Consider the following 19843-nt stretch of genomic DNA (forward strand, 5'->3'; position numbering starts at 1 on the left):
CCCGACTGCACCTCACTGACCCCTCGGACCCCACTGCGCCTCACTGACCCCAGAGGCCACTGCACCCCACAGACCCCGGACCCCACCGCTCACCGTGCAGCTTTGGAAGGGCGGTGGGCGGGCCGCGCCCCTCGGGACCGCTTCGCTCGGGGCGGGGACTTGGGGACAGGCGGGGCTGGGGGACCAGCAGAGGCTGCCCGAGGCAAGGGGCCCGAAGGGTCTGAGGAGACCGACAGGTCTCAGGGGATCGAGGGGGACGAGGGACATGAGGGGGACATGAGGGACATGAGGGACATGAGGGACACGGGACTCGGGGCGCCGATCGCACCCGCCGAGAGCGCGTCCTGCGCCGGGCGGGGGCGGGGAGACGGGGCGTCATTTGCATGTGCCCTCTGATTGGCTGGGCAGCCTTGTGCCACCGAGCGGCGGCGCGGGATTGGCTGCGGCGCGGCCGGCGGCGGGGGCGCGGCTGCCGTGTAACGCGCAGGGCTGTCCCGCTGAGCGAGCTCAGTCGCCGGGTAGCGGCCGCCGCGCTCGGAGTGTCACTGTCGCCACCAGCCCCAGCTCTCGTCCCGCCGCTGACCATGCTGGACCACGAGGGCGGCTGGAGCGTGTCCTTCGCCGGCTGCGGCTTCCTGGGCGTCTACCACATCGGCGCCGCCACCTGCCTCCAGGAGCGCGCCCCGCACGTCATCCGCGACGCGCGACACATCTACGGCGCCTCCGCCGGGGCGCTCGCYGGCGCTGTCCTCGTCGGCGGCGGCTCTCTGGGTCAGCGGCGGGGCCGGGGGGAGCGGGGCGAGGCGAGCGGCGGGGCGAGCCCCACGAAGGGGCAGTGCGGCGGGCAGAGCCCGGTGCGGCGGGGGAGGGCGGGCGCGGCCCCGGGGAGCGCTCGGCCCGCGGGGTCCCTCAGGCCGGGCGGGGCCGAGCCGGCTCCAATTCTGTGTGTGTTTGCCCCTCAAACGTGTGCCCCTGGGTGGAATTAAATCCCAAGGGGTACGTGGTGCAAGGAACGGTGTTGGCGATGCCCGATCCGATTCTCACACCTGCGTAGCCGAACGGTCGAAGTTACTCCCCATGTGTAGGGTTTGTATCCCTCTAAGGGGCTGCTCTCACGGCCCCTGTCCAAAGTCCAGGAATTAACTGAGAGAGCGGGAGGCAGCTGAGCCCTAACACCCTTCAAAGCAAATCGGCCAACCCTGTCATCAGCTGTAAACAAAGTGTTTGCGCTCCGTTGGGAAATAGAGCATCTCTGTGCGCTTAGCTTTGCACGTGAAATGCCAKATAGTTTTATCTTGCTTCCTCCAAAGCTGCTCCTTTCTGGGGTAAGGCTAAGAGAGTTAAGGTCGGGGCTTAGGTTAGCTTTAACATGCTTTTCCTCATTAATCTGGGCACGGTGTATGTTGCAAAGGTCGCTTAGGTGTATGATTAGAAACAGTGGATTGATTAAAGTCATTGATTTTAATTGTCATTTAAATAATAGAGGTAATATTGTTTTGTATTTATGCCGGATAGAAGATGTTATTTTGCAACTAAATATAATGTGCTTTGGGAAATAACTGCTTATTTTCTAGCAGTAGGAAAAATACACCTTATTAGGGCTCAGGAGAACCTGAATATAGATTTTTCTAACGAATTAAACTTGATAAAAGGTATCAAAATGTCGAAGTGTTTAGGATAGCGACTGGATTGCAGTTTTAAAAATTGTATGAAGTATCTGGAAATCTGAAAATGGTTTTGTTTYTAAACTAAAGAAATCCACTGATTAAAGCTTGACTAGTTCATGACTCCACACTGATTGTTTTTGTTAGCARCCCTTGACTTGTTTAGAGCTAAAAGATTTTTTAAATTCAGATTTTGTCTGAATAACACGCTTGAATTATTATGAGCCTAATATTAGYTTTTAAAAGAAATCATATTTTCCCCCAATAGCTCATATTTTTTTACTACAAACCCAGTTTTAAGTCTGAAGTCACTGTAAGTGATTCGAGAAGGAAGCTGTTTTAAATATTTGAAATAMTCTTAAGCTGTTTATTTGACAGTATGAGCTAATAATAGTTTTTAAAGCTTTTAGCACTTTAATAATTGAGAGTTGTAGATTTAAAATATTACCTTTCTCAATGATTATCAGTCTCATACGCAGACTGAGATTTTTTCCTTTTTTTTAATAGAATGTCTGTGTGATCACTGCCCAAGGCAGCAGATTCCATGGGCAAGTGTGTTTCTACTGGAAAATTAAAAAAAAAAAACAAAAAAACAAAAAAACAAACGTCACTTGGGAATGTTGCAAGACAGTTCAAACCCAGCCACATTCTAAAATCTGTGAATCGCTGTAAATTGGTAAAACTAAGAATTCTCTGAGTTTCTAGCTATGGTATTTTGTGAGCTTGTGTGAAAGCAAAAGATTGTAAATAAGCTCCATAAAATTCAGATTGTAAAGAAACACTGTGTGTTGCAATAATACGTATTTTGTGAGCTCATGTCATATGCCTCTCTTATTCTGATATGCTTTAATGTGCAGTATTTRTTGTTCCTGCAGTTGGAGGTATAAGTAAATCCCATGTTTTTTTTCACAGTTGCATTTTGCTGTGGGTAGATAGAGCCCAGCTCTTCCCAGAGGTGAGCAGGAAAAGAATGAGAGTCAGCAGGAACAAGCTGGAGCAGGGGAAATTCAGATGAAGTGTAAGGAAAAGACAGTTACCATGAGGGTGGTAAAATAATGGAACRGATTTCCAGAGAGGTTGTGAGACCTCCATCTGTGGAGATCTTTGGGGCTTGGCAGGACCCAGCCCTGAACTGGTYTGTGTGTTGGTGCACACGAAAAAGRGTGTGCAMRTCTGCRAGCAAGGGTTGTGGCTGGAATTGGAGAGCACATTTCTTTTCTTGCAGCCTTGTAGCCAGATATTTTAAGTGAAGGGTTTTCTCTGATTCAGGTTATCTGCTGGATAGGTAGAGAGTCTGTCAACTTCAAAAGTGAATAAATGTAATCATTAGTTACTGAATGGGGAGGAAAAAGTGTACTTTCAGAGACTGACAGAGAGTTTCTTTCACTGAATATGGGGGAGGTTGGGAAGCTTAGCCATGAGTGTTGTTTTGAGAATGAACTGCATTCCAGGCTATTCCAGACTGGAATGGTTAAGYTGTACTCCTTGGATGTCTTGGAGATATGGTGTATTGATGGTGCTGTGATCATCTGTTCTAGTGGGATGCTTAAAGAAAGCAGGTTTAGTGGAGGCTGCAAATATAATGTCAGGTTTTAGTCTGGGGAGTAAACTTCTCAGGTTTTATTCTGTGAAACAAATACTTAATGTAACAATCAAAAATAGAAATATAGGACTATAGCTAGAAACAGTTCACATTTATTAGGAACATCAGTTTCTTTAGCTCTCCTATGTTTCAAAAATAAAACTGGTGTACCAAAGTCTACCTGAAATCCCAGTTTGACTTGAGCTCTAGCCCTTTATCTCTTTTGGAGAAGTTCTTATTTTGGACACCAGCCTAAGAGGCAACTGTATTTTAGTCCTGTTGGAAAAGGAAGGGAGAAGGAAAAGAAGTTGGAATATTTTGAAGTCTGTTGAATTAATAACAAAAAACTTCATAAATTTTCAGTGTTGAAATATCACATATTCTTAGATGGAAATTCTTGTATGTGAGGATGGGTAAACTGCTAAATCAAATTGCRTGTATTTGTTTGCTCTTGGTTTATATTTTAGAACAAGCAAGTGACTTGGTGCATAAGCTTTCAGAACCGTACTTATTTTGCAAAAGGTAATTATTGTGTACTCCTGAAGACTTCCTGGCAAGAGTTCTGGTARTTCAGTATTTTTGACTCCTGCAACATGGCTATCTTTAGAAAGTTTAGAAGACTGAGCATTGCTAAGTAAGAAAAAGAAGTGGTAAAGAATGTCTGAATGGATGAACAAATAGAACTGCTAGAACTGCCTCATTCTGCTTTTGGAAGTAACTTGGTCACTTGTCAGAATGTGACTTATGCAATTTATTTGCRTGTAAAATGTGTTTTACGAAGATAAACATATATTTGACCTTGAACCAATTTAGCTGTGTCTAAATTGTTTGCTGTCTTCTGGGTGGAAGGTGGAGTCAGGCTACTGATGTCAGTGGATCTGTGGCCCAAGACTTACCTCAGTGGGAATGGAATGAAAAAATTAAAGTGGTAAAAATGGAGTGTGTCTGATACCTCAGATTTTTTAGAGATGCTCTTTTGAATGTAGACTCTTGGTTGAGGATGATAAATGTTTAGTTATTGCTATTTGAGGGGGAAAATAATATTGTAGAAAGGTAATATTTTTGGAAATTAATCTGAGCTCAAAGGCTTAAGCAGAGTTGTTGCCAGTGCAATGCTCATATTTAACCTAATAAATTGAGTTGCTGGCTGTTCTAGTAAGGTAGAGTATATAAGTTCTGAAAATATTTTTACAAGACCTTGTAACCTATCACTCAGGTTGTTAACATGTTACTTTGACCTTTTCCCCCTTTCCACTACCAAGCTGACAAGCAATTTCCTCAAAGTGTGCACGGGAAAAACGTGACATTCTATGTTCAAAATATTGCAGATGGATGAGCTACTGTCCCTCCTGTGACTGAATGTTGAAAGGATTTCAATGTTCTTCAGAAACAGTCGTGTCTTCCGTAGTGGTTTGAAGTTCCCAAACATAGATTTAATTGGAGAAAAAATTATAAAGTGTCTRTTGCTATAAAAATGCACYTATTTAGGTAGAGACCTGTGTGATCTGTTATGGATCTCCTTCATATTCCCTACCCACTGCTTYAACAACTTCCCCCCTGACATTCCCAGGTCATACTTCATGTTCCCTGGAGTGTGTTTATATATCAATGAATATAAACAGTGCCCTAAAACCTTAAGTCTGGTTATTTTTTTTTTTTCCCTTAAAGAATTCTTTTCTGGAATGAATGATTCCTAATACAAGCATCTCAAATGGTTATTTTACACTTAGAATTTGYATTTTAATGTAGATTATGTATAGACGGAAGTAACTTAGCCTTCACTAGGAGTTCTTTTTGAAAGTCTAAAGTGATTTTCTGTCTCTCAGAAAACTCCTAAATGCTCTTAAATGTGTTTGAGTTATTTTATCTGTTAAAAAGATCTTGAATTTTCGTTCTAGCAAAAAGAGAGGTAAGTTGGAGCTCTAGATATGCTTTAGTAGTCCTAGTGTRGGTTCTGTTTTTTGATGTATCTTCTGTTCTTAAAGGAACTGCATTTTCTTTTCAGCTCAGGCTTGTGCAGATGTTCTGGCATTAGCCAAAGAAGCTAGAAAGCGAAATCTTGGTCCTCTTCATCCTTCCTTCAATGTGATAAAGATAATAAGAGATGGATTGATGAGAAATCTTCCAGAAAACACACACCAGTTGTCATCAGGCAGACTGTGTATTTCACTAACCAGAGTATCAGATGGTAAAAATGCCTTGATATCTAATTTTAATTCTAAAGAAGAAGTTATACAGGTATGTTTCTTTTTTGGCAACTTTTAAAAGCTAATCCTAGGAGCCTTTAACATAATCTCTTGGATTTCTGCTTTAAGCATTTCAGATATTGTGACTGACAGTGTTTTAAAGAGGAATTCAAGCTTTATTACACCAGATTCATGTATTGGTTTTCCCAATCAATGTGTCTGTGACCTGTTTTAGAGAGGAGGTGCAAGGGATCAGTCATAAAAATAAAAAAATGCCTTTAAAGTGCAGTGGAGCTAATGAAACCATATCCTTAGTGTATAAGAATTTGGGGTCATTTTCATAAAAGCAGTGGTCAAGAAATGCTCAAAAATAGCTTTTAAAAACTCTTAATGTCAACTACAAAGCTGATTTAATATGATCTCAGGATGCTAATATTTGTGTCCCCAGTAATTACTGATAATTCAGAAAATGTAGAGCTTGAGTGAACAGTCTTTTCCTTGCTGATCACCATTTTTAGAAGTGAATCTTAAAATTTTTTTAGATGATAATATATAATATTATAATAAATAATTAAAAAAAAAACGTGGAATACCCTCATCCTGTTTATAAAATACTGCTTGATAATACCCTCTTTTTTTTCCCCAGTTTTTGTTCAAGTGTTCTCGCTGGGGGTTTTCTTTGTTGCTTAGTTATTTTTGCCAAGATCAAAAAAAAAAAAAGATAAATGTTAATGTCAGCAGTGGAACAGTTAACATTTAATTTATATGGTCTCTTTTTCYTACAGGCATTAATCTGTAGTTCATTTGTCCCTATTTATTGTGGCCTCATTCCACCATCATTTAGAGGTGTGGTAAGTCTCTATTGTTAAGATCTAAAAATAGTTGTACTATTCAGAAAACATTAAAAGAGAATTCTTATGCGCTTTTTTGTTATCCTCCTATAAAATAAATGCCTTCCTCATAGCTTCTAGTACTGTAACTGTAACAACTTTTCAAAAAAAGAAAGAAACACTAAATATATGGAAGATGTTACTTATATTTTACCACACACATAACTGTCTCTCACTCCCTCCTCTCCCTCCCAAGATGTGTTAATAAAAGAAGAAGATATTATAAAATAATGAGTACTTTATAGATAAGTATTTATTGAAGGAAATTGCATTCTTTCACCTGCACAAATTTACAGGAAGAGTCAATTAAAATTGTTCAAACAATATCTTGTAAGATAATTTATTGTATATCTTTCTGTTCTGAGTGTAGGGAGATCTGCCTTACAACAAGGATTAAATTTCTGTGTTCAGTTAGGTGTAAACAAAGCTTTTTAATTCCTTCTGGCATTTGTATTCAGTGTAAGAAAGCATACTTTTTAGAGGTAAACTATCAGTGTATTAGTATGTTCTGTTGCTCCACAGGAACTGCTGATTACAAGACCTTTCAATACTGTACTGGGYTTTCTAAAATCCCCCATTGAAGGGACAAAAACTGCAGGAAAGTTGGCCTGGCTTGTTGTAGGTGTTTTGATTACAGGTCTGGAAGTAGATCTGCATTTCAAAGGCAGTGACACTGGTGGCTTTTTGTTGCCCTGGTCTATTAACTTGCATTTGCTTTCCTTCAAACTCTGCTGCTCCTTGCACAAGGAGAAGGGAAGAAAGACAGAAAACTTTTAACATCTTAAACAGTGGTTGTTTACAGACTGTTCTCAAGGCAATTTGCAAGTATTAAAAGATCAAGAATAGAGAGGAAATGTTTTTTCTTTCCTACATGCTGAAATTTRAGCAAAAGTGATTAGAACTGTATAGGGATTTTCTTTATCTGTACTTCTAAACCTTGCATGTCTCCTTAAACTCTTCCAGATTAAAGGTGTTATGAAAACAGGACGTTGGACTGAATCCAAGGTTTAGGTGGATCCAGGCTAATCTGGCTGCTCAGTTCTTGTCACCAGACAAAAATGTTATTTTAAAAGGCTTAGTTCAGAGTAGAAAAACATAAAAGTGATGCTTTATTTGGTCACGTTTTGAAGAAAGGAAGGCATCATTCTATCCTTTTAATCTTTCCAATTATTTTGATATAATTTTAATGTTTAGGAGGCATTTTTGCATGTAACTTGGTAGGAATACAGCAGTTGCATGTGCTTGGCATGACTCCTATAGGCTTAAGTGCAATAGAATATCAAATATGTGCATTTTGTGGCATCTTGCTRTTTCCTGGCTTGGCATTCCTGCATGTGTACTGTAAAACAAAGGCTTACAGATAACATTTAATAGGTATATCTAATTTTCAATTCAGGAGCTTTTGGGTGTGGTGAGTTTTCTTGGGGTTTTTTACTCCTTTCAAACACTGCAGTGGTTTTAGATTAAAAAAATTACTAGGAGGAACAGCCAAGCAGATCCTCCAAATCATGAAGATCATTTGGAACAGTAGAACAGTGATTCCAGATATGTACTTCCACCTTCKAATAATGTCATGAGAAGGGTCCTCCTTTGTTGGACCTCTTGTATGGTACTTGATACTTCCACAAAGGACTTGGGGATTGCACATGTACTTCAGTGAYTGCATGACACACCTTTAGTTCTATAGTAGCTGCATGCAGCTGGGTCCAGAGGGTGTCCATGGGAGCTGACAGGTCATGAGCTGTCCTCTTCCTAATTCCTGATACGTTTCTCAGAATGGTCAGGGTGCGAGTATCAGGGCAGCTGAAATTGATAATCCAGGTTGCTCCTGCTCAAACCATCTGCTCTGTTAAATTTATGTTTGACAAGGACCTACAGTTTAGATCTGCTGACCTGTTAGGAAGGTGGAAAATGCAGGCTCTGAACCATCAAAGCTGGTAGTGTTTTGTTAGTGTGGGAGCAAAACAGTTCCCTCTGACCCCACTGGAAAGCTGGCTGCTGTGAGCAAGTGGAGGACTGCCTGTAGCCACTGCAGCTGCTGCACTGGACATTAGTTACTCCAAAACAGAGCCCTTTTGGTTCTTGGATCTTACAAAGTCTGATGTGGTGATGCACTAAAACTACAGAWATGGGCTTTTCAGTATGAAGCAGACAAAAGCATAACCTGGAATTTGCACACAAAGCACAATAGATGCCTGTGACTGTTGGCTAAGTTTCTGAAGCATTGTCCATTTTTACTTGTAGTTTCCTTATGTCCAAATCTTTTTGATGCTTTTCTATCAAATTCTAATTATGAAGAGTATTTTGAAGTTATTCTTTCTAACTGAATGGTTGAGGTTGTGTAGGATTATGCTCTTTAAAAAAACATATAGAAAAATCCCAAATGAAATATGCTTCTTTGGGCTATTTATGGAACTATAGGTAGGGATGTTTACTGGCATTAGRGAACAAAGCATGCTACTCCAAATGTTTAGCCTGGGAGCTCAGGCTGTTTTGTTGCACCCTTTAATGCTGTTTCATTCTTGCATGGGCAATTTCCTGGTCAGATGTTTTCAGCCTTCAGACATGTTGTCTCTGTTCATTTTTGTAGCGCTATGTGGAYGGAGGAATCAGTGACAACTTGCCTCACTATGAGTGTAAGAACACCATCACAGTGTCCCCTTTYGCTGGGGAGTGTGACATCTGTCCCAAGGGGAAGTCAGCCAATTTCCATGAGATGAACGTGACCAACACCAGCATTCAGTTCAGCCTGGGGAACCTTTATCGCYTAACACAAGCACTCTTTCCACCAGAACCCAAGGTCAGTCACTGCCTTCCTTTGGCTCATCTGTCCACATGAAAGCTTTTGCAGAAARTTACAGTGTTTTAGCATTTCATCCAGTCATATAAACTTCTCTGRGGATGTATCTTCTTTCTGTTTTTTTCATGTGTTGTCTTTGTTCTCCTTGGTTTTAGTCTCTCTCAGACTAAAAACGTATATCCTGTCATTGGTTTCCAGTATTTGTTTGGGAATTATCACAGGATTCTATCATAAAACCCACACTGGTAAATTAGTAACTGTCAGTTTGTAGTCCTYTCATGTTTTCCTGCTAAGAAGTAAGAAGTTCTAAAGCTTCATGGTTTTGTAAAGTTCTCAGTTAATACTTGGCACAGGCAAGCTGCCTTTAAACTTTGCTAAGGGCTGTTAATTGCAGCTCTGATGAGGGAAATGCTCTTGAATTTCTGTTGTGGAAGTTAGAAAAATAAAACCAGACCTTTTCAATTGGCTTGGGATATACTACAGCAAAGAAGTAATTTTTCTGACTGATATATTTTTTTAACTGAAGGCTTTTTGACCTTTTTGACTGTTTTTTGACTTCAAGACAAATTTTAAATTCTATTTACACTGATTTTTCTCAAAGTTTTTGAAAGTGAGAAGTACTGGAGGGAAGGAGGGGAATTGGCATACTCCAAACAAGCTGTTTCATTGCTGCTAGCAGCTTCTGAAGGACTAGTCAGGGAAATGAGAGGGGAAGCAAGTCTTGGAAACTGTTTGAATGTGGTCCTTTCAGGTGAATAATTCAGTGCATCTGTAATAGCTGAAAGATAAGTTAATKTACATGATCATGTATGCATCATCACAGTAGCCATATTCACCTGAATCTGTTCAATTAGAGCAATTGTTAAGGTGATTTTTTTTCTTATAAGCATGAAAGGTGGATGAAAGTAGCTGTTCATTCTGCAGACTGTTGATCTCAACTTAAAACACCTTTTATTTGTCYGACTTGTTTACCCTATATTTGCAGGTGCTTGGAGAGATCTGTGAGCAAGGATACTTGGATGCTCTTAAATTCCTGAAAGAGAATGGTAGGTCGAAAAACTTTTAAATAATTATTAGTGAAATGGTCTTAACTTGAGTTTAAAAAACAAATGGAAAAAACCCCAGATCAAAACAAACAATAAGAGCGAGGGGGTTGTGTATAGCTAAGAAGGGRTTTGGTCTTTGAGGCTTTTGGAAGGATCATGGTAGTTTAATTCTTGTAGAAATGCCATCGTTWCAGTAATGGTTCACCTAAGTTGTGCTTCACACAAATCCAACCTCTGGAGTTTTGTCAAATCTGTGTAAAGTAAATKTTAAGTGAAATTTCCAAAGAATTCCAGTTCTAGGCAAATCATATTATCACTTGGTTTTGTGTTAATTGTGAAGGATGGGAATAGGCTACTGCTTCAAACTCCTCTGAAACCTGTTTCTTCTATTGGCTCCTTTCTGCTGTCATCCAATGACTTTCTGGTAGTCCAGAACTGGGAGCTGGCTAACAGCAATGTAAACTCAGTCACAGACAAACCCTTGATCTGTGTGAAGAAAGACTTCAGAAGACAACTTATAATGGAGCAGTTGTTGACACCCAGATAACTTTAGGAAGAACTCAGAGTGACTGTTTATACTCCTAGAATAATAATAACATGTTTGATATTAAKAAATATTATTGCTCTGCAAGCTTTGAGACAAACAAGTTGCAGACAGTAACTTGATATTAGCATGAAGTTAACTATGTGTTAATTATGCCTCGTTCCTGTAGTCTTTGGATGCAGAAGCAAATTGGTACTGGGTCAGATTAGAGGAATGGGAGTGTAAATGGGACATTTTTAGTATTACAGATAGTGCCACGTGCAGGATTGTAATGCAGTCATTGATGTACACTGCTGATGCCTGGTTACTACATGTTTAGGTTTTCTGGAAACAGTTCTCTTCAGTTCTGCTTAAGAGCTTGATTTTCTGTATTGTTCTTATTACATATTATTATTGTTATTTAATGAGAGAGTCCTGCTTTATACCTTTTACCAGTGATGAAACGCACAAGATCTACAAAGAGCCTCTAGTTTATGATTGTGTGTGCTGAGCTGGGTCCTGTTGATGTCCTGCATCTGCAAGTTTCCTGTGTGCATGTTTGCATCTGACAGTTATGTCTGACATTCCTTGCAATTCTTCCTTGGTCTCTTTGCCCCATGTCCTCTCTGTATTGCACTACTGCCCTCCTTCTCACACTAGGAATCCTGTGATCAACTTTGTTTTTATTCTGTCACAGGGTTGTTTTGCGTCAAGCTTAATCAGTGATAATTATTACCTTTCCAAGGTCATTCATTATGCATCACCTTTCTTATTAAGTTATTTCAACTGTAGGAATTAATCCCCCTCCCCAATCTGTGACACTTCAAATATTTTCTTTTGCTAAATTTGCTTTGACATTTGTCTTTTACTAGTACTTGCAAATAGGATACAGATTCTGTTTTACATAGATATAGGTCCTAATATAATTTGGTAGTCTTTTCACATATGTTTTTATAATCATCTTTTGGAAACAAAGTATTAGTGCACTTGTATTTTTCTCTGTGTACTCATTATCTATGCTTGTTTCTAAGGTAGTTATCAGTACTATTTCTTAATTGGTACTAGTTTTGCAATACAAGCCATGTTGATTTAGATCTGTACTTTGGATATAACTTAAAGTATTGTAACCTAGTTGCTTTCTTTTTCAACCCTGTTGTAGCAATGCCTCAAAGTACTTGTGTGATACCTGCCATGTCAAATTTCCCAAATATCTGAGGTGTTTCAGGTGTTTTCTTTCAAATACATATTAAATTCAGTTTTCCTCCTCTCCTTTAAATAATTTGCTTTCTTGCAGGAAAACAACTTTGGTAAATGACTGTATGTTTCCAGGGCAGTTTCACTCAATTGTTTACTTTTTCCCTTTTCTTTAGAACCTGTTTTAAAGTAAGACCTAAACTTTCAGAAGAGCCATCATTGTGGTTAAGCATTTGTGGGATCCTAAGAGYAGGTGCATTTGACATGAGGTAGATGCTGTTCCCCCAGGACGGGTCTTTGTACAGGGACACACACCACAGGTGCAGTACAGGTATGTGGAAGACCTGTGGATCAAACCTAAGTGAAAGCTCTTGACTCTTGCAGGTATTCTGAATGACTCAATTTATATCCACTTGTCCTTCACAAAAAGAAATCCTCACGAGGCTGCACAACAACATATTGACCATGTGAAGAAAAGGAAATTGACAGAAAATAACAAAGTAGAAACATTGAAAATGACCAGCTTAAATGACCAGCTAATGCAAAATCCATGGCCTTTGGAGAAGAGCATATTTGAGAGTCTACCTCCCAGACTTCGTAAAGGTGCATGCTTCAGGCTATTTCCTGTAACTCTGAGTGCCAAACTTGGATTTTTTTTTTTTTAATTTTTTTTTAACACTGATTCTGAGATTTATTGCTCAGAAGTTCTGGATAATGCATTTTGTCCCTGTGGCATGAGTCTGTGTTCCCATATTTTACAATAGCATAGAGAAGGTTTATGGTAAGAATGCCCTGAGATTAATTCTTTCATTTTCTAACTGATCTTTATTCAGTAACACTTTAATAATGTTRACTGAATATTAAAAAACTTTGAGAAATTATTGAAAGTGCATTCAAATAGTGTAACATCTTTCCTCAAATAATTATTCTTAAGCACTGCAAGAAGCTTGTAAAGARCAGAATGGATTCTATGCCCAGTTCTCTAAACTCTTCCCAATGCGGGTGATATCCTACCTGATGCTGCCATACACACTCCCAGTGGAGTCTGCTTACTCRGTTGCTTTACGGTAAGGAACTTGTAATGAATTCTTTGAATTATTATAATTTTGGAAGTGTACTCATTGAGAGCTTATACAGTGTTGTAGGCATTCTGGTACTSTGGAATTCAAGTGGTAACTGTCAAAAGACCTGTTGTATCTGTCTGTGTGATGCACCCTCCTAAAGCCTGTATAGTCTAAGGCTAGATAAATAAACATATTAAGAAGATTCTTATATAATACACTCATATTACTAATAGCTGTGTTGTAATTGCTCAAAAGAAGCACCTTTAGTTGTGCTTTCCAGGAGCACATTCTTTATTACTGTATTTTGCAGGGGTATCTGAACTCTATGCACATCCTTCTTGTCCTTCTTTCTGAAGTCAGGAATGAAATCCRCTGTTTACTCACCATATGAATTCTCTTACTGATTTTGTTTAARTTGACTGAAAGTTGTGCTCTTGAAGCACTCTTAATTTAATGTTTCAATTCTTGTAAAGAAGAAGTTATGCTCAGTGAATGTACCATGAGTCCTAAGTTTTGGGCTTGCTTAAGGGAATTCCAGTCCTTGAGCAGCAGATGTCATTGCTATCTTTAGAAAATCTTGAAAAATTGATTGTTCTGTGAATCAAATCATATAGAGCCACACTCCAGTGAAGTGTTTTGTTTGCCGGTAAATGTGGCACTTTTAGTGCCATTTTTGGTGGATGGAGAAGAAGCAAGTTTCCCCAGATTTCTCTGGGGGGATCTTACTCCTTGTCCCACTCTGATGTAGCTGACTTCTCTTAAGGATATCATAAGGAAAAAAAGTACATTTCTGACATTCTTCTTATTTTACCTTCTCTTTGTTCTTCCATCGTGCTTGTCTTTTGTTCTTCCTTCTTCTTCCACCTTGCTTTAAACTGACCAGAAAGTTCCTACCAAAAAGGWCTTGGAGACAGGAATATTTGCAAGCTTCCTGCATTGCTGGGTGTGGAATGCAGTCAGCCACTCAGCCACTGGTCAGCCACTCAGCAAACTCAGAGATGCAGTGATCTGTGCTGCCCCTTTTTATAGYTTGTAAAAAAGGGATGAGTGGGCTGGATGGGAATTCAGGAAGGTTGGGTAGAAATGGAGACCTTGGTAGGGAAGCTGATTTTGGGGAGAAAGAAAGCAATCTGTTTTGGAAGTGGGACATGGTGTGTAAAAATATAATGCCGATTAAATCTACCGCTTACAYGAACTGTATTTTGGTTTTGCCTGCAGGTTGGTAAACTGGTTTCCTGACATGCCTGCTGATGTTCGATGGATGCAGGAACAGCTATTTCGGCTTGCTGCCACCGTTTATTCCCAGGCTAAAAACAAGCTGTTCTGTACAGCCAGGTAAAGTGAGTGTGCTGCATGCCAATGATGTATTTTTAGAAATTCTTTTTTTCAGAGCATCAAGTACAAATCATCTTTCTGCACCTTGYAGATGAGGAGATGTTGTCTTCGTAGGTTTATGCTTTTGGGGGGAGGGGTGGGTTATGTGCATTGGACTRAGAACAGAGACCTTGTTTCTTCTCTGTTCCACAGTAGCTGAAGTAGTCAGAAAAGAGGAGAGGAATGTTACTCAAGATGTGATAAATCAGAAGTAGCAGGTAGGAATGTGAAAACAGTGGGAGAAAGACTGAATTCTTATGAGTCTGGACAGGAGACATTCGAAGACTCAAAAAGTAGATGAATATGAAGAACAGTATTGTAAAATAGTTGGGGAATAGTAAAATAAGACACGTGGTGCAAGATTTCTAGGAACCTCTATTTCTTTCTTTCTCTCTTTTGAAAGAGAAACCTCTACTTCATTTATGCTTCTCTTACTTTCAGACTTTTTTGGTGTTTAACTTTGTAACATCATGTGTGTGGAGGTGACACCTCACCATGCATCTAAGAATTCAGTTGCTTATAAATRCAAAGTCTCCTAAGATCTGCTCTAAAAAAGCATAAATCCAGCAGAGTTGGTCATCTCTATTTTACTGTACTTTTTTAAATTATTGTCCCCATTCCTGGATTTACTGCGTAGCAGGTAGAACAAGAGGGAAAAAGCATTTGGCTGAAAAAGCTATTAAGGTAAATAGAACTCTTCAACACTTCATAAAGGTTTTCAAGAGGTAGCTGTAGCACTGGAGACCCCTAACTGCAGCAGATATTTYAATTAAATCATTGTCATGTTCTATATATAGCACATTTTAAAATTATAACCAAAAATACTCTTTTATTCAAGCCAGGAGTTCTTGAGCTTTTGCCTTCTTAGTTTTAATAATGTCAGATAAGTAGGAAGATCAAAGATGCTCTTCTTTTCTCTGGCACTGCACTGACCCATCAGAAATGCAGGTTTGATATGTCTGAGAAAAAATGCTTGATCCTACTTCCTTTCAAGAAGTTTTGCCAGGTTCTGGAGTGGCATCATGAAAGKTTCAATTCATATTCTCTGCTCCTTAGAAGTACAGAATATTCAAACTCATTGTTAAATTCTTTGGCTTAATGGAAGGATTTTAATGAGGTTGAATCTTGAGTTTTCTTCCCCCTTTGGAAGTATTAAATGGTAGCTTTAATAAAAGGTTGTAAAGATACTTTMTTTTTACAATATTCATAAGCATTTAATTTCTGTAGACAGGCTAATAGCCCATCTTCTCTCTTTCTGAAATCAATGAAAGCCTTTTCTTGTATAACCCTAGTTGGCTTTTGAGGCCATCTCTTTGAGCAAAATGTCTTTTTTTTTTGTATATATTTGCTGTCATCCTACTGTCCTCTCTTCAGCTACTTGATAGCACAGGTAATCCAGTGTCTTTTCTTCCATCTTAATGCTATTTCGGAGTMCTTTCCACAATAAATTTGGGAATAGTCACCTCCCTGTTCTACTTTAATTTGGCAACCTCTCCATGTCTCTCATATTCCAGTCTTACCACYCCTGAGTCTCTTCATCTGAAACAGGCTTTGGGAAGATACAATATCACAAATTTGTCTCAGAACTAACTTCTTAGGGCTTCCTTGGTGATTGYGTCATGATTAAACAAAAACAGTGTTTTTCTTCTTGTGGAAAAGCAACTCAACCAGTGTTGRAAGTGTGTGTATGGCAAGTTAAGGTAATCCTGTGTGTGAGAAGGGTTGTGGCATGTTGCATTGTTGGGTTTTTGCTTGGGGTTGTTTCTTTGTTTGTTTGTTTGTTTTTTGTTGTTTTTGGGTTTGTTTTTTTTCACAAAAGCACCACAAGAGAGGAGAGAAAACTTTAAAGAAAAAAACCTAGGGTGTTCTTGGTTAAAACTTAAGTTTCCTGTTTCTCAAATTGGAATGGGCTAACCTAGTGATTCAGGTGCTGGTTGTAGAAAAGTTCTGTTCCAGTTTTTCAGGTRGTGATAAGAAGCTGTAAAGTGGAATGCAGAGATGGCCTTTGGGAAGTTGAAAACYGTATTTGCTACTTTAAAATGTTACAAATATGTTATTGAAACACTAATAATGTATCTCCTTTTCCCCCTTTCTTTTTAAGCAGGAAAGATAATTATGCGTCACTAAGAAAATGTCAAACTGTCCCATCTACTGTGGAATTTCATTCTTCATACTGCCACCTTAAAATGCCTCACTCTTCTGCACACATTGAGAGCTGGCTCTGGGAATCTTCATGCTTCATGAACTCAGCTATGARAACTGCATCTGCTGATATACAGGAGCAGTCAGACTTAAAGTCCTATCCTAATTTTCTTCCAAATCCTGATGAGTCTGCGTTGGAAATAGATGTTGACTCTTCCTCAGAGACAAGTTTCCAAACTGCTCCAGAGTGTTAATTYGGAAGTAGGTTCCACAGATTTAAAAATTGAAATTTGGCAGAGAAACTTAAATCCTAGACTAGGGATCACTGTTCATTGCCAATGAGTCTTGGAAGATTACTTGTTTACAGCTTCCTAACAAATCTGCCTTGGGAATTTTACTGTTTTAAGGATTATAAAAACAGTTGCTGCTATACAAAGTACCAGACTATAACTCTGTCGAAGCACCAGCTCAATCAACTGTACTAAGACTGGTAGTTAAAAAGTGTCTCTCTGGAAATACATTTTTTTAATTACTTTCARCATAAAAATGTAAATTCTGTAAACAGATTGTTAGACAAACAAGCATAGATCATAAAATGTTTTAAAAAATTTAACAATATTACGTGTTAGGACGTAAATTTTATAGCACTTAAATGAAATTGGACTTTTACTCCCTTAAGGGAAATACACAAATGAGCTGCTTAGTGGCCTCCAGTGTCCGTTTGCCTTATATTTAAACWTACTATTGTGGTTATGGAAAGTCGTCTGCACAAGATACTGTAGGAACAGTATTACTCTAGGTTGTTGTATGTATTCTGCAGTTCATATTACCTTTCCTGTGTGTCTCTTTCTTTCTTGAAATACTTCAAGTGAAGAAGACATGAGAAATGGGGCACATTCCCCTGAAGTGTAAACAATTACAATTTCAGTGATTTCAGAGGACTTTTTTTTGAGCTTAATATAAAGGCTTAATATTTGATCAAGTACTGAAAAGTAGGTAAAATAGTGACTGTGATTAGTAGCAAACAGTATGTGGAGATGGTGTTAAACTTTATAGAGGATATTAACAAAAATCAATGTATAGCAAGTGGTGGATAATGTTTAGGTTGTTTCTCTAAATGTTGCCCCATCATTCTTGATTTTTTCCCCTCCAATTTGAGAGATTTTCCTTCTTTCACCTCCCACCTGCTAAAGGAAGAAAAAGAACTGTGTCCCTCCTGCCTCAATGAAATAGGATAACCCAAAGGAAGTTTCCTAAGATCATCAGGAGCAGCAAATGTGTAAGACTTGGGGGAGTATCAATATCCAGGGAGCTCTGCAAAGGTCTTATAGTAGGTTGAAAACTCAGCCAAATCATACCTCTGTTGACTGATGGCAGCTTAAACCATTTCCACTACAAAAGTTCTGCATGATTTTAAAAAGACAATGCATTAGTGTATGAATGCATCTGGGAAGGAAAGAGATGTTAGGATTAACTACTGTTCTGGTAGTTTATCAAGTCTTATACAATTTTTAATAGAAAAAAACAATAATGGCTTTGAGTTTGATTAGCATGCATGTTTGGGAGGAGGCTGTGGCCTTGGGAAGCTTCTTGTTCAAGAGTGTGAATTCTCTGCAACTCGGGTGCAGCCCAGGGAGGAGCTTCTTGAGGGCCTCCTGTCCAGGGAAAGTGGTTCAATTGTGATGCTCAGGATCTGGGACATGGCRTGTGAGCTTTGGTCTCCAGAGGCCTGTCTTAGTAGCAAAGTGTGGCACTCTAATTGGGCCAGCCTTTAAAACCGTTGTGATTTCCCTGAGCYTGAAGTGCTGCATTTTATATCCAAACTGATTTTGAGCTGGGGAGGAAGTGCTGAGCTGTCCATTTCTGTACTTTAGAAACCTGGTGCTATTTCACTTCAACTCTTCTGTTCATTTCTTGGATGTGTATACCCTCAACTTTCCAACTTGCAAAAAAAGTTGGAACTCTAACTACAATTAAAGTATACAAGTTCTGTTTAAAATTGTCTTCATTCATTAGTTTATCAGTTTGTGTTAGAATCGAAGCAGGAGTGTCAGGTTTTGCTTCTGGTCTGTGTTGGAATATTTCTATTAACTGCATTTAAATCAATCTTAACCACTTTTGCTGTTGCCACAGCTCCCATTTTGTCTCCTTTTTCTAAAATAAAAATACAATCTCTTCTGTTACCATGCTTTCTAAGCTTCCTTGAGTGTAATTCACCCTAGTGCAAGTTAAATCACAATGTGTTGATGTCACTGAACATTCAGGCATCTTGATTGTTCTGAGGTGGTTTTTTTTTAAGAATTACTATGAAGCTTGAAAGRTACTTGTTCATGTTCCAGCTRGACCTGAAYGTCACCTTAATTTAAAGTTTGGGGTGGGGTTGGTTTGGTTTGRTTTCTTTGTTTCTTTGTGGGTTTTGATGGGTGTTTTATGTTTGGTTGGTTGGTTTTTGCAAATAATAATTTTACAAATAGCTAGTTGCATTTAAATAGAAATAATTAAAATTAACAGAGAAATCTGCATCTGGAGGGAGAAAACAAAGGGTGCATTCTTTCTGAGCTAAACCTAACCAGATAACTAAATATAAATAATATATAGTATTATAATAATGTGAAATAATTTGTTCTATATCTAATAGAAGAGACACTAAAAATACTTATATTTGATATATTGAAAAACAAATATAAAATAAGTAATGAAATATAGCCAATATATAGTATTTATATTACCTCTAAATATACAATACAGAACTATATAATGTAAAAATTAATAATAATCACAACCGCAGCAATTTTAAGTAATTAACAACACAAACTTTCAGTTTAAGATGCTCAATCTGATTCCCTGGGCTTGGGGCAAATCCTATGGGTTTAGGGTGACACACGCATGTTTGGGGTGATTCCCGTTGGGTTTGGGGTGACACACGCGTGTTGGGGTGAATCCCGTGGGTTTGGGGTGAATCCCGTGTGTCTGAGCGATGCCCGTGGGTTTGGGGTGAATCCCGTGGGTTTGGGGTGAATCCCGTGTGTCTGAGCGATGCCCCTGAGTTTGGGGTGAATCCCGTGAGTTTGGGGTGAATGCCGTGGGTTTGGGGTGAATCCCGTGAGTTTGGGGTGAATCCCGTGAGTTTGGGGTGAATCCCGTGGGTTTGGGGTGAATCCCGTGAGTTTGGGGTGAATCCCGTGGGTTTGGGGTGAATCCCGTGTGTCTGAGCGATGCCCGTGAGTTGAGTTTGAGGTGAATCCCGTGGGTTTGGGGTGAATCCCGTGTGTCTGAGCGATGCCCGTGAGTTGAGTTTGGGGTGAATCCCGTGCGTCAGAGCGCTGCCCGTGAGTTTGATGTGAGCTCCCCCCATCCTGTGTCCCCCGCTCACTCCCG

The 19843-nt window shown here is 39.4% G+C and overlaps 2 protein-coding genes across 4 annotated transcripts in view; one reads left to right on the top strand and one right to left on the bottom strand.

Annotated features, from left to right (window-relative positions):
• The window catches only part of SULT4A1 (sulfotransferase family 4A member 1), a 54364-nt gene extending 53778 nt beyond the window's left edge, over positions 1-586 (bottom strand). The window contains exon 1 of the mRNA XM_057385451.1: positions 94-586. Within this exon, the coding sequence (XP_057241434.1) occupies positions 94-586 (493 nt within the window). The remainder of the gene's footprint in view (positions 1-93) is intronic.
• Positions 497-19090, top strand: LOC130585125 (1-acylglycerol-3-phosphate O-acyltransferase Pnpla3-like). 3 transcript variants are annotated; one of them, XR_008966561.1, is made up of 10 exons: positions 520-771; positions 5252-5484; positions 6218-6283; positions 8913-9122; positions 10108-10168; positions 12270-12488; positions 12820-12952; positions 14168-14284; positions 14477-14541; positions 16428-16488. XR_008966561.1 is itself a non-coding variant. In XM_057385474.1 (9 exons), the coding sequence occupies exons 1-9, from the start codon at positions 585-587 to the stop codon at positions 16717-16719; spliced, it is 1521 nt and encodes a 506-aa protein (XP_057241457.1). In that variant the 5' UTR covers positions 497-584; the 3' UTR covers positions 16720-19090. The 3 variants fall into 3 exon arrangements, 2 of the variants coding, with proteins under 2 accessions (XP_057241457.1, XP_057241445.1); XM_057385474.1 differs by lacking the exon at positions 14477-14541 and having other exon boundaries at positions 497-771; positions 16425-19090; XM_057385462.1 differs by lacking the exon at positions 14477-14541 and having other exon boundaries at positions 16428-19090.
• The last annotated feature ends 753 nt before the right edge of the window (positions 19091-19843 follow it).

Source organism: Malurus melanocephalus, unplaced genomic scaffold, assembly GCF_030028575.1.
Source record: "Malurus melanocephalus ecotype Western Australia unplaced genomic scaffold, MMel_1.1 scaffold_16, whole genome shotgun sequence".
NCBI classification, from domain to species: Eukaryota; Metazoa; Chordata; class Aves; order Passeriformes; family Maluridae; genus Malurus; species Malurus melanocephalus.